Genomic DNA, 14,286 nt, shown 5'->3' with positions numbered 1-14,286 from the left:
CTTTGTTTTGCTTTTTTGACTTAGAGAATGCCTGAATACTTTTGTTGTTGTTGTTTGTGTTTTTTATTTGTGTTTTTCTGTATTTTGTTTTCACTGTTGGGGTTTTTTTACACTGAAAAAACAAATGCCCAATCCCTCACTCTCCACTCTAGCTTGCAAAACTGCCTCTGGTTATCTGGGGGCATAGCACAACCAAACCTTTCCGGCAATAAGGCCAATTTCACTTGTCTTGCAGTAGTTCACTGCAGTGGTGATGTAACCCAACCTTGGGCTATAGTGGTGTAATCAATCCACTTGCACACCACAGTCTTGCAGAGGGTTGCGTTGGTGCACCTGGGGAGAAGATGACTGGTAAAGGAGAAGGGAGGGGATTTCTTTCATAGGATTTTCTGCCAGAGAAAGTGTACCATTGCAGTAATACTTCAATGTACCTGCTTGTTTTAAATTGGCTTTTTTTTCTCCCAAGAAGCTGTGCTGAGTCTTTAAGAACAGGTTGTGTGGTTTGTGGGGTTTTTTTCCCTCCAAAATATCATTGAAACAAAGAGTTAAGAGCACGTAAAATTTTTCAGTTTTCTGATTGCAATTAACCTCTCAATTGCTATACTCTCATTTTCTTGACTTTTAAATGATATCTTGACTTTCATATTTCTCCCTAGTCAGCTAAGATGAATAGGATTAGAATTTTATTGTTAAGAGAACAAGGGGAAGAAAAAGGAAAAACAAATAGAAGATTAAAAAAATAGTAGATTTTTAAAAATAAAACTTTCAGGCCTCCTTTTTGTAGAGAAACAGAAAAAGGGGCACAAGCCCAATTTTTTCTCCTTTGCAGGTCACCTTTAATGAAAAGGAACTGCTTCAAACTCCAAGTGACAGCAAGAGAGGGGTCAACAACCCTTGTGTTTTAACTTCATTTCTCAGAAGATACTTGCTTTGAGAGGCAACATGATCCAGAAGAATAAGCACAGCATTGGGAATCTGGAACGCCTATATTCAAATTCCAGTTCTGTCAGTAACTTGCTATGTGGCCTAAGGCAAGTTCTGTGCTAATTTTCCTCTTTTTCTTGAAGGGGAAACTGGGACATAGCTCTACATGTATATTTGCATAGGATGTAAATACTTGCTTCCTCTTTAACTTAACCTACATTTATCTCGTGTGGGTGCAGGAGTTGGCTTTTTTTTTTTTTTTTTTTTCATTTAAATCAAACTGAAAATAAACTAAAATCGAAAATTTTCACCTTGTTGCTCCTGCATGCAGAATTCCATCACTCTGATCTGTAGGGTATAGACATCTTCAGATATCTTGAGGCTTTCGTTTGCGGCAGTGCTAGATGTTGACAGAAATGGATGGTAATGACCTGAACAAGTATCTGCATAAGCATGTTCATTGGTTTTACCACCAAAAAACCGTTGAAGGCATGACTACAGAAGCATTTTAAAGGAGGAGTTAAAAATGAAATGAATTATGGACATGTGTAGTGATGGTGTCCTTCATTCATAATTTTCAACCTGTTGTTCAAACTGTGGATCCATAGGATTTTATTCTCATGTGTATTGACTTTGTGCGGAGAGGTTTTGGTCTGCTTTCAGGTTTATTTTCCTTATTTATTTTTTTTCCTAGATCTCTTGGGTATAGTTCAGAGAGGCTTAGGAATTAACAGGCAGTAGTCTGAAAATTATTATGCATTGGTTGCAAATCTGTTCTGGTGTAGCTTTACTGATAAGCTTAACTGGAATGCTCTCTCTCAGTGGTGATGCAGATTCCTGAGAAGTATCCTTCTGTTCAGTACTGTGTGTACTTCCTGAAACTTTTAAGAGGGTGAACAGAAACCAAAACTAAAGCTTCTGTGTGAGCTAGGGGAGGCTTCTAAAAACTCAGAACAGTGTTGATTGTGTTCTGTCTGGAGTAAATATTTCACAAAAGTGTATTATATATAGGAAACATCGTATGACTTAAGTGTGCAGTGTTGGGCAGAAAGTAAAGGTTTTAGAGTAACGCTGACAAAATGACCACTTTCTTTGAAAAGTCACATTCAGTTACTTTTATGCAGTTATTTATAGTGTTCCTGTACCTCAGGCAGTTTTCCATTCTCATTTCACTGTTTTCAGAAAACTGTAGAAGTGCACCGATATGTGAACAACAGCTTGTATGTATATTCCATATTTATTTTAACAGCCACCTTTCCTTTCTCATGTCAGGTCTGTACAAGCTGTGACGACAATGCAGAAGCTAATGGGTTTTGTGTGGAATGTGTAGAATGGCTGTGCAAGACCTGCATCAGAGCTCACCAAAGGGTTAAGTTCACAAAGGATCATACTGTGAGACAGAAAGAGGAAGTATCTCCAGGTAACATACTTGGTTTTTAATTTCATAAAGAATGTGTGTCAGCATTGGAAAACTGTGTTAGACCACCACATTTCTTTCTAAAGTGATAAATAAAAAGAAAAATAATTCGTTAATACTAGTAAATGTAAAAGGACAGATTCACTATGATGTAACCCTTTGGTGTATACGGATTGGTGGAACTATGTTATTTTTCTGGTTGGGAATGGATATGTTCTAGCAGTCTCCTGCCCACACTTATTTCAATTATATTGCTAAAGGCTGTGAGCATCTGAACAAATTCTGGTGTTTCTTTGCCAGCTCTCCATCTAAGTGAATCTCTTAAATGGTCCACCTAACAAAAGAGAAAACTATTTTAAGCATTGGCTGCATTATAACATAGCTATTGAAAAGGGAATCTTTGTCATGGCTGAGCATATGGCAGCTGTTTTTCTGTCAGATACGTTACATACTGGCAAGAAACTCTAGAAATCAGTATTTCATATTTTAATGCAAAGTGTTTTAAATCGGTAGATTTAAACACATAGATTTTTATCATTCACCTACAGTGACTGCAAATTTTTGTCTACACTTCTAGTCCAGCCTGCTTAAAGCAGTTAGCTGTGAGATCAGATTAAGTAGCTCAGGGTTTTATCCATTTGGGCCTTGAGTACCAACAAGGGTGAACATCATGTACAGTATAGCCTCTCGGAGAAATCTTGACTGTTCTTGTGGCTAAAAACATTGTACTTTTATTCCTTGAGAACCTGTTTTGTTTCAGTTTATGCCTCTTATTTTTTAGTGACATTGTAGGCAATTATAATAGGATGCTGACTATCATTCTGCTCATTCTGGTGAGTCCATTGGACTTGCATGATTTATCTTGTAAATTTATAAAATATTTTTATAAATCGTAGAATCACAGAATAGTTAGGGTTGGAAAGGACCTTAAGATCATCTAGTTCCAACCCCCCTGCCGTGGGCAGGGACACCTCACACTAAACCATGCCACCCAAGGCTTTGTCCAACCTAGCCTTGAGCACTGCCAGGAATGGAGCATTCACAACCTCCCTGGACAACCCATTCCAGTGCCTCACCACCCTCACAGTAAAGAATTTCTTCCTTATATCCAATCTAAACTTCCCCTGTTTAAGTTTGAACCCTTTACCCCTTGTCCTGTCACTGCAGTCCCTGATGAATAGTCCATCCCCAGCATCCCTATAGGCCCCCTTCAGATACTGGAAGGCTGCTGTGAGGTCTCCACGCAGCTTTCTCTTCTCCAGGCTGAACAGCCCCAACTTTCTCAGGCTATCTTCATGACTATACATTATTATAAATTATTATAAACATATGTATTGTAATACATATTTAGTTTCATTCTATTATATCTAGTTCTGTGAATTTTATATGCAACATGGGCTTTTACTTCTGTAATCTTTATTGTTCAAAGGGAAGCTCCCAATATGATACTTTGGATATACACACTGTACTCTGTATCCCATGTTCAGATGTGGTTAATCGAAAGTGAGTACTGTGTGTACTTTCAGAAGAGGACAAAAGCAGTAGGTAAAAGTGTTTGGCTGGTCACGTTCAGTGTGACTTGGTGGTAAGAATGCTGTCTGTGCACGCAGGCCTCCTCTGAGTCTGCTGGTCAGTTTCAAAGAATTTTGAGTGAATTGGACTTCAATTGAAGAATACAGATCTGAAAATAACTTCTTCCATGTTTCATGAAAATAAGTAAACAAAACCTTATTGATCTGCAGTGAAGGATAAGTGCAGTGTGAAGCCAGTTTTCATCAGAGGCCATGTAATCCTCATGAATTCAGTGTCCAGTCTAACTCGTAACAAATTGGGTTTTGTTGATTCAGTTGTTCTAAAGAACAGAGTTCATATCTATCATCTGGTGGTGTTTCCTATGCTCTTTGGTCTTTGCTCACTATAAACAGAAGTAGGACCTCTCATCCATCTAGAATGGGGTCCTGAGGGAATGCTTCTGGTAACTTCTGGTTTTTACGTTCTGTATATTTTACACTTCCTGAATGCCCATGTCTTGATATCCTCAGACCCCTTTTCAGCCATTTGACTGAGAAGGAAGACAGAGTAATGACTTAAGTCAGCAATCTCCTAATTTCCATTTAAGAAAGGAACTTGCTTGGTTGTGCAATGTCTTTTGCAACTGCAACAGTACTGGCTACTCCTTCTGTAAATAGTTTTGTGGGGCCACAATAAGGTATAGTAAAATTGGTGCTAGGCATTCTCCATGAGAGAGGGTGTTAGCTGCATGCTTTATCAAGAGTAAGGCATTGCAATTTGAGCTTACAGCTGTTATATTCTTGATTAGGGGGCCTGATACACATTTATGGAGTCTAGTTGAGGAATGTGGTAAGGAAAAACAGGAGAATGCAAATCTTTAATAATTGCAGAAGACTGGACTGACATCTTCCTTTATTCAACAGAGGCAGTTGGTGTGACCAGTCAGCGACCTGTGTTTTGCCCTTACCACAAAAAGGAGCAGTTGAAGTTGTACTGTGAAACCTGTGACAAGTTGACCTGCCGAGACTGTCAGTTACTAGAACACAAAGAGCACAGGTATAGAAACAAAGTACATGTCTTATGCAACTCACTTACAGGAAGATAGCCTGAAGTTGATTGTAACTGTATGGAATACAGTCAGGTGAAAAAAGTGCAAAATAAAGTCTTTGGCTTAGAAATGAAGCCCACAAGTAAAGAGAGTTTGTATCTGAGAGTGTGGCGGCTGAGTGTGTGACAGTTTGGAATAAAGACTGATTCTTCCAGTTGTTAATCTGGTGACTTAAGCGCAAGACGTCTCTTTACTGTCAAGTTATTTGAGTAGAATTTGTTGGTATGCAGCTCTTCAGAGTCTTAAAGTGCAGGGGCTGTGTTATGCAACTGTACGCTTATATGCAGTTTCATTTGTCCTTCAACAAGGTGATTATATAATGGAACATTACCAAAGAATTTCAGAACAGAGTAAATGGGCATTTTTTTTATTTTTTTTTTTTTTTTCTGTGAAGAGCCCTTTAAACGGAAGAGTTAACCTAAAGTTTGGCTGTACTGTACTTTGACAACACTGTAACACTCAGGTCTCTGGGTTGCTGTTCTTTGGTTATCTCTTACTGGCCTTAGAAGCTGAAAAACAGGATTATATACAACTTCTGAGTACAAGACAATCTTGCTGGCTAACACATACTGTAGCTGTCTGGGACAGGTGTAATCTTAGGTTAAATATTAATATGCTCGTTATTCCTGATGCAACCTCCCAAAGAACTTGCTCACCCAACAAGGTGAACATCAGTTGGCTGAAGTGTTGGCCTTGCTCCTGCAGAACTGCAGTATTCCTCTTCAATTTTCCTTTTCTTAGAATTTATATCTCTTTCAGAATGTACCGCCTCTTTTTTCACCTCAAATTGTTGATGATTCCAGTTCCTTGATTTAAAACGTTGCTGACTTCTACTGACTCAGCAATCTCGCTTCTGTTTCTCCATCCTTATCTTGCATGAAGTAATAGCTTACATGCACTTTCACTTTCAAAGTGATGACTACAGCACAACATTATTTTTACTTTGCTAAAATTGGGCTATTATCTTGCAATATCCCCTCATATTTATGAAAATAATAAATTTCTCAAAAAATACAGGAAACATACTATAAATTCAAATATACTATAAATAAAATCGGCGTTCGCTGACGTGCTTCCATGATGACAGTTAAATTTTTGGACTTGAGCAACATCTTTCTTGAATTAAAGAAGTCTTTTGTAAGGCAGCCTGCTTTTTAGCAAGTATTAACTGCACATTCTGCATGTGTAAATGCTCACTGTTTTTTACTACAGGTACCAGTTTATAGAGGAAGCTTTTCAGAACCAGAAGGTGATTATTGAGACACTAATCACCAAATTGATGGAAAAAACTAAGTACATAAAATATACAGGGAAGCAGATCCAAAACAGGTATGTATCAGGTTTTGACACAGGGGACATCTTTATATACACTGTTAATTTCTTGAGATGTTTAGGTAGAGTGCATGTTGTACCTCTCTCCTTTTACCCTTCCAGGAAGATAAATACTAAAATCTCCAGTTTGCTGTCGTAACTGTTGCCTGTTTAATGGGCTTGGTTGTGTTAGGTAACTCTTCTGCTTAGCCAGAAGACTTTATGGGCAGCAAGTGGCTTGGGTGCAACAGAACTTAGGCAATAAACCCTGTGGAAGGCATCTTACATTCTTTTTCCACCATCAGCACTCTTAATTTCTCTGCGTAGATCCCTCTTAGAAAGTGAAAGGCTGTGACTCATGTTTTCATAATGCTTGTGACACATTTTGAAGATTTATGTAATACTTCTATGCTTGGGGCTTTATTCACTGGGTATTACAAACCTAGGAGAAAAATAAATCTGTAAAATGCGTGCTGCAGTAGGCCTTTCTAACTGCTCCTTCAGCACAGTTCAAAGGCAGTACCCAGGAAGTCTCAACGCTGTATGGGATGTTGAGTGCAACCTGAACTCTTCCTCTCTCTTTGTCTGTCTTTGAGTATGGTGGATGTGGAAAAAACCAGCAGACATCCTTCTGTTTTGCTGCATCTGAGTAGTTATTCTGCCTTGTATATTAGTAGTAGTAGTTTTCACTATGTAAGATGATGATTTGCTGTTACAAGTTTGACCATTATTGTTGAAAGAGCTAAAGTGGAAAATCTGTTTATTGGATTTTTTTGTTTGTTTGTTTGTTTCTGGAGTATCATTCTACCTTAGATAGAAATTAGACTTAAACTGTTTTGATTGCTATGGCCAGTCAAGAAATGTACTGGACCATTAAAAATCAAGAATTTTAATTCCAGTAAGCATTTAATTTTTATCAGTGGCACATGTCAGTAATTTTACAGACATACAGCATTAGAATTTGCCACCAGTTAATTTTATCATAGCTTACTGTTACTTGCTCTTTCTATTTCTCCCAGTAATTTTCCTGACCATAAGTATCTGATGGTGTATGTATTAATTGGTGCATATGACCAAGAAATATTGTAGTCTCAGTAACAGAGTAGAGGGGATTCGGTGGATTTGTGAATTAAAAAACACTGTTTTCTATGCTGTCTACTTACAGAATTCTTGAAGTGAATCAAAATCAAAAGCAGGTGGAACAAGATATTAAAGTTGCCATATTTACACTGATGGTGGAAATAAATAAAAAGGGAAAAGCTTTGCTGCATCAGTTGGAGGTAATTTAATTTCTATCATAAGAAAAAAATCAGTTTTCATATTTCTATTTTTTTTGTAGATTCACATTAAAATTTCCAATGTAGATGATTCTAAAATAAAATTGATTTCTAGCATCAGCCACCTGTGCATGTCCTGTCACAATTTCGAAGTACAGAGATGTCCCACAAAAGCTGTTTGGCCAAGTGAGATTTTGATAAGGGAGGAGAGGAAAATTTGTGTTTGGGGGGTGGTGGTTATTTTGTTTGTAACTATTATGTGTTCCCCCCCCTGCTTTGTGAATCAGAGCTACCTCTGACTCCAGTTTCTTTCTCCATGCTTTTGCAAATCGTGTCATGCATGAAAAGTATTTCCCTCAGAATTTTCCATAAATTCATCAATTCAATAACAAACCAAAGTAGAGAATTGTCTAGAACGAATACATGGAAAAATACTACCTCCAACTATTTTTTTTTCAGAAGAGTGTGTGCGCACAGGGAGGCATGTATGTATGTGAAAATGTGTCATAAGAGAATATGGGAATATGTACAGGAAGCCCTGATACCTTGAATAAATGTATCCTGACTTTTCTGTTTGATAGCAGCAGTTGGGGGCAGGAGTGCTTTTTAGAAGAGCTAAGCGATCATTGTGAATCACAAATATGAAAGCTAATGCCTGTTAACTGTAAATTGAACCCGCTGACTGGAACTGCATTTCCACTTGTAGACCCTGGCAAAAGAACATCGAATGAAACTTCTGCAGCAACAACAGGAAGTGGCAGGTCTCTCTAAACAGCTGGAACATGTCATGAATTTTTCCAAATGGGCAGTCTCCAGTGGGAGCAGCACAGCACTACTGTACAGCAAACGCTTGGTAAGGTTAGAACGGTAGCTGTCTTCATTTACGTAGAGACTGTTGTTAGTCTCTCACACACACACACACACACGTCAGTAATGCTAGGGAATTAGCCTTTCTAATGACTCTCTACCAATAGGTATATTTGTGTACAGATTTCAGTTTTCTCTTAAACATAAATGCAGAATGTTTCTAATAATTTAGAATTATTTTTCGATACTCACTAAAATGCTGCAGGCTATAGCAGATAGCAGAATATTACTTGGTTTTATCAACTTCAAGTAGTTAAATTCATTTTGCCTGCCTTGTACTGCCTCAGCCAGTCATATTTTTTTAATTGAATAGAGAAAAATGACATCAGTCTGAGTCATATTGTTTATAGCTGCTTAGTGTTGCTACAAAGACTTCTGCTATGTGAGTGAGAAAACAGGTTGCGTTGCAGGCATCTTAAGTTTATAAACATTATACGTTTGAAGAAAAGGAGCTTTGAGCCCATAAGGCCTCAACAAATGAGAAATATTTTTTCAAAAGAACAGATAAGCTTTAGGCTCCTGGGTTTTTTTTGCTGAAAGGTGGTGTTATCTGGGAATTGAGTAGCTGTCCTGTCTGTGGACACTGGAAAATCTGGTTTTGAACAGTGATTCATGGAGAGCCTGTGAGACTTCTGCTCCAGCATATCCAGCCACTTGAAAGTAGGACGGAGTAATGCTTAGCAGACTTCATTGTAGTTACACCCAGGAAGTAATGTCTGGGCTTCAGAGAAATAACACACTAAATGGTTTGCTGAAAGACATCAGTTTGCCAGCCTGGTCACCTGGCATGAACAAAACACTGGTAGTTACCACTGTTAGTTACAGGAGGTAACTAGTCTACTCATGAGTTTATCAACAATATATATGTGTGTGTGCACAATAAGAGGAATATGTGGAACAAGCTATGACAAGAACTGTGCGCAAGCAGTGTTAGTGACAGGACTGGAATTTCTATAGTGTGGTATACTTGATTCTGGTAGTGTACGTAGAAATCCTGGGAAATCTATATGCAAAATAGTAGTGTACTTAAAATTTTCCATGGTCATAGAAAATATTGAAGTCTCGCTAAATGCTTTTGTATTTGGTCTAAAACTGACCTGTCTAAAATTGAAAGAAAAAACTTGTAAACTGGAAGCCCTTGTAAAATTCCTATGTAAAAGATAACTAGTATAATTTTAAATGGATAAGATGTTTTCCAGGAAATCCTCTATTATTCAAGAAAAATAGGTATAAAAGTGTTGTTTTTCCTGTATCTGCTGTTTGTTATTCTAAAACTAATGCCCATGCTAGGTATTTCTAGTGAAACAACTGCAAGAAAATACTTTCTTTCTGGGAACTAGATAAATACTGAGCATTTGATGGAGTATTCTGTTTGTGTAATATGATCATAGTCCAGTCCTTTGGAACCGAGGTGACTGAATCTTATAAAACCTGCTCTTTGGATCTGAAGAAAACTTAAATTTATTATGGGAACAGGAAACATCTTTGTGATGACACTGGTTGCCAAAAGGATGTGATACTTTTCTTTGAAAGAAAAATGAATGGACTAGCGTAGGTTTGAGGGAAAACAGAACAACAATGGTTATGTGAATCTGTACTTCACTTGCAAGTAGTTCAAGTCATTGAATGTAATGACCAAGTTTGTGGAAGTATCTGTATTTCTACAAGGGAAAAATGATTTTTTTTCTTTATTTTTTTCTGTAGTTGATTGCTTTTAAAACTACTTTAGGAATAAGGGAAGGATGTTGAGAACACCTCCTTTATTTGTAGCTTGGATACATTTCTTTTTCACCTCAGTTCTCTGGGGGCTTGTTCAGGTTTTTTCCATTTTCTTGATTTGTGCTTTTTCGCTTTGGGGAGTGTGGAGTTTTTGTGGTAATGCTGTTTTTGTTTGTTTGTTTTGTGTTTTTTGCTAAAGGCTTTTTGTGCAGTTCGGATACATGGCTCTGACACCAGAGAAAAAATAATCTTGTTTTATTCCTATTCTAGATTACATATCGACTACGGTATCTTCTCCGAGCAAGGTGTGATGCTTCACCAGTGACTAACAATACCATCCAGTTTCACTGTGATCCTAGCTTCTGGGCTCAAAATATTTTCAATCTAGGTATGATAAAGTTTTATTAGCCCTTTGGTGTCTTGATCCCATTTTGAAAGCAGCTTGCTTTCTGTGAAGATAAATAGCCTCCGCACTATTCAGTTCTTGATTTACTTTGTTAGATTTATTTCCTTGTCTATAGAAGACATTTAAAGTGTGTTGTATGGAGAAAAGTATTGTTCATGAATACTTATGATAAAGTATTAGCAAACTTACCCTGCTTGAATGGTACATGTGGTGGTGAAAATAGAAACTTTCAGTTTACTGGGCAATACAATGAAACAAGAAACACAAGCTATAACGTACTTCACATCTTAAGAAAGGAATTTCAGAAGTCATCCTCATTCTGCATCTTCCAGCCCTTTCATCTCTTTCAATCCTGTCTTCCCAAGATGAAATCCATAGCAGCAGCATAAATGTCCAGTAACCCCCATTTGCTCTACTATCAAGCTGAACAATAAGCCTTGCAGAACTGAGATGAAGAGAAGGGAAGAATATACGAAGGAAAACCAAGGAAGAGAACACCTTCCTTCACAACTTCCAAAAGTTGTCTGGCTTTTTAGATTGTGAAGTTGTGGGGTGGAATCTTGAGAAAGCATGTTTTTAACAGATTTGCAAATGTACTTCATCTTCATTATCATAATAGATTTTGATTTAGTCTCCAAACTAGTCTCTACATTTTTCTTTTTCTTGCAACTCTTAAGTTGATAGATTTTTATGATACTGGTGAATCGCAGAACCTGGAAGCTTGTGTGAAGCCTGAGTTTAATGGAGATAACCACAGGAATTCATTAGCTTAGGAGCAGGAGTTAAAACTTAGAGATCTTTTTAGGTTTTTTGACTGCTGTTATGCTTCCTTTCTCTCTCCATTGGTAGCTGATGGGCTTTTTGTTTTTCTGTCATGTGCAGAATGCTTTGTGAGATACCTGTGAGACCTTTTTCTGCCTTTTATCAGGAAGTACAGTAAGATCTACAAAGGTACAGAGAGGTGCAAATGTGTGATTCTCTACAAAGGTAGAGAAAGAAAGTGTTATAGCAGTACTTTAAGGTGAACCAGCTCCTTTTCCCACACCCTGGGACATTGGATGGTAGCAGGGAAATTCTCCACGTTTCTTCTCTGTAAATAATTTTCTTCGGGAAAGGAATTGAAAGTGAATCTCTTGTTTTCAGAAACAAACTGTCAAGCTGTGTGGTGATAATTGTGAACTGCTGCTAAACTGAAATGATGCTTGCCGAGAGGGGCCTTCTTCATGTTTTTGGTTTTGGCTCTTTCAAGAAAATTTGCTTATTCAATGAGATGCTGAAATATGTTCCCTTAAATTCTGAAAAGTGCTACCATAGAGATGACACCTGTATAGATCAACATAGGAGTTCTTGTAACAGTTATCTCTTTAAGTGATAGATAAATGTGTTCTGGTTATATCTATCTGATTTCAGAAATCACAACCTTTAGGCTGTTATGTTTATGATCAAACATGTTCAATTTCTATAGATAAATCAGATTTAAGATCCCCTGAAGGAAAAATAAAGTCTGAGTAAAGAAACAACTTTGCTTGAACGGCTTGAATTCTAGTCAGGCTGCGTGTTGCTGACAGAGTGATAGTATCTGCACACTAATAGGATAGCTCTCTTGTGAACTTTAGAATGTATTTAGGGGAAAAAAATCACTTAAAGTGTTTTGATTCCATAAATTGTATGATAACCCATGGTTGATTTTCTTAGAATAATGGAAGGGAATCATTCTCTGTAGTACCTTTGGGTAAGTAGCTATACGACGGGTCTTAAGTCTGGAAAGCCATTTGAAGGTGTGATTAGACTTGGAGAGAACAGAATAAAAGCGTGATATAGGTTTGACGATTGACTGTAGTACAGTCAATACCATTCTCTGTCAAGGCAATTCCTTTTGTAGAGACAGAAAATTGAACAGCTCTATTTTGACTGTAGTGGAATATTTCATACTGCTGTATATAGGAAACAGTAGTACTAATTTTCAGTTTACTCTGCTTACTTTATGGGAAACATTGACTAGACCTGTTACGAGCTTAAAAAAGGGTGTCAGGCAATAGGTTGGTAGGATTTGTCAATTTTAATGTATTTAATTTCTTTGTTAATAACTGATGTGGTAGAATGATAATTAAAACATATGCAACACCAAAATTACCAAGTGTCAATATAGGAATAGGATTGTTGATGTTAGCTTTCTAGCCTGTTCTGCGCTACCGTATGTTGGCTGGCCTAGATTCCTTCTGTGCCTGGGTCTAGATGGGGCACCAGGATGATGCTACTCAGCTTCTCAGCTCTTGGGATGAAAAAGAAGAATACAAAATGCAAGAAGCTTTTCCTTCTGCTTCAGATAATCTACCCCAAAATGAGCCAGGCTAAACTGCACAGGATCCACAGAGAGAGGAGGAGAGAAGCTGCAGAGACTGATTTCAAGTTCTGCTGTACCAGGGATTGTCAAACTGTCATGTGGCATACCCACCTCATGAAAGTGAACTCTCCTGGGGAAGTAGCCCTGAATCTCTTGGACAGAAGGGAGTATGAGTTGTCTATCTCCCACTTGTATTGAAAAGCTGTTGTGCAGCCTTCCAAAAATCACTGGAATTTTTTAACTCATCTTGGACCATAACTTTCCCACCTTAACTATGTTTTAAACAAAGAAAGTGTTTCTGTCTTTTACTGTACAGTGTGCTCTTCCCTTGAATCAACTCAAACTGTGTTCTAGTTGGAATTCATGTTTCTTTGGATGAGGTATCCTGAACTTTACATGACAGTTTTGTGCAACCACACTATATATGTCTTAAGGTAAAATCTGTCACCCAGCGTTAATTCCTAAAAGTTCCTGTCGAGTCATCGTTCCTTTTAAGTCAGTAGAGAGAAAATATCTCCTGGAGGTGCCCATCACATTCTTGAATTAGTGGTGTGTAACAACTGAAAGTATCATTTGCGTATTCCATGATGTTAATTTAGAGGCCAGAAAGATACTGTGATTGTTTAAGTTTTATGATACAGTTACATTTCTTTTTTTATCAGATGATTTTTATCAGATTGTATCAGGATACCCTTTTCCCTTTGCTCTCTTGCTCTTCTGGAGAGGCCAGGACAGTTTTCTAGGGGAATATACCATATAGAGGAGGCTGCAGCATAAGACAGTTTGCTTTAAAATGCAACCGTTTCTTTTCAGGGAAACAAAATTAATGGAGCCCTCTAGCTCATGTTTATCCATTCCTACATTAATGAATGATGACAGCATGGTATAAAAGGAACTAAATGTGCAAGCAATAGCATTTTTGCTAACTGCAGTATTTTGGTATTCTATTTATCTGGTTTAAACTAGGTTCTTTGGTAATTGAAGATAAAGAAACCCCACCACATGTGCCCAAGAACCCGGTGATGGAAACAAACTTACAGCCACCAGGCAGCTTACCTTCAAACCAGCTCTCCAAGTTCCCAACTCAGATAAGCTTAGCCCAGCTCCGACTTCAGCACATGCAGCAACAGGTCATGGCTCAGAGACAGCAAGCTCAACGCAGAGCAGGTCCAGTAAGTTTACCAAATCCAAGAATGCCAGGAACCATGCAGCAGCCTCCAGCTTCTCATCAGGTAAGTTATGACTATTTCCAGAGGAGAGTCTTTTTCCATGGCAGTGAAGGAGAAAATAAAGAAAGATAAAATAAAGATATATAAAGAAAAGCGAAAGAAATTAAGTCTAGATACATAACTTCAGATATCTTCATAGCATATGGCTATGTAAAATAGGCTACGGAACGTT

The 14,286-nt window shown here is 37.8% G+C and overlaps 1 protein-coding gene across 3 annotated transcripts in view; it reads left to right on the top strand.

The window, feature by feature from the left end:
- TRIM24 (tripartite motif containing 24) overlaps positions 1-14,286 on the top strand; it is a 69,348-nt gene that overhangs the window by 38,411 nt on the left and 16,651 nt on the right. For 2 of the 3 annotated variants that reach the window (XM_080613861.1, XM_080613860.1), the window contains exons 3-9: positions 2,197-2,344; positions 4,777-4,909; positions 6,174-6,290; positions 7,438-7,552; positions 8,256-8,402; positions 10,406-10,523; positions 13,852-14,117. In XM_080613861.1, coding sequence (XP_080469987.1) covers positions 2,197-2,344; positions 4,777-4,909; positions 6,174-6,290; positions 7,438-7,552; positions 8,256-8,402; positions 10,406-10,523; positions 13,852-14,117 — 1,044 coding nt within the window. Of the gene's footprint in view, positions 1-881; positions 1,032-2,196; positions 2,345-4,776; positions 4,910-6,173; positions 6,291-7,437; positions 7,553-8,255; positions 8,403-10,405; positions 10,524-13,851; positions 14,118-14,286 lie in introns of those variants that run through there. The other variant, XM_080613862.1, reaches the window with a different exon arrangement.

Source organism: Psittacula echo, assembly GCF_963264785.1.
Source record: "Psittacula echo genome assembly, chromosome: 1".
In the NCBI taxonomy this organism is placed as follows: Eukaryota; Metazoa; Chordata; class Aves; order Psittaciformes; family Psittacidae; genus Psittacula; species Psittacula echo.
The sequence above is the reverse complement of the archived record's forward strand: the minus strand, read 5'-3'. Positions and strand labels throughout refer to the sequence as shown.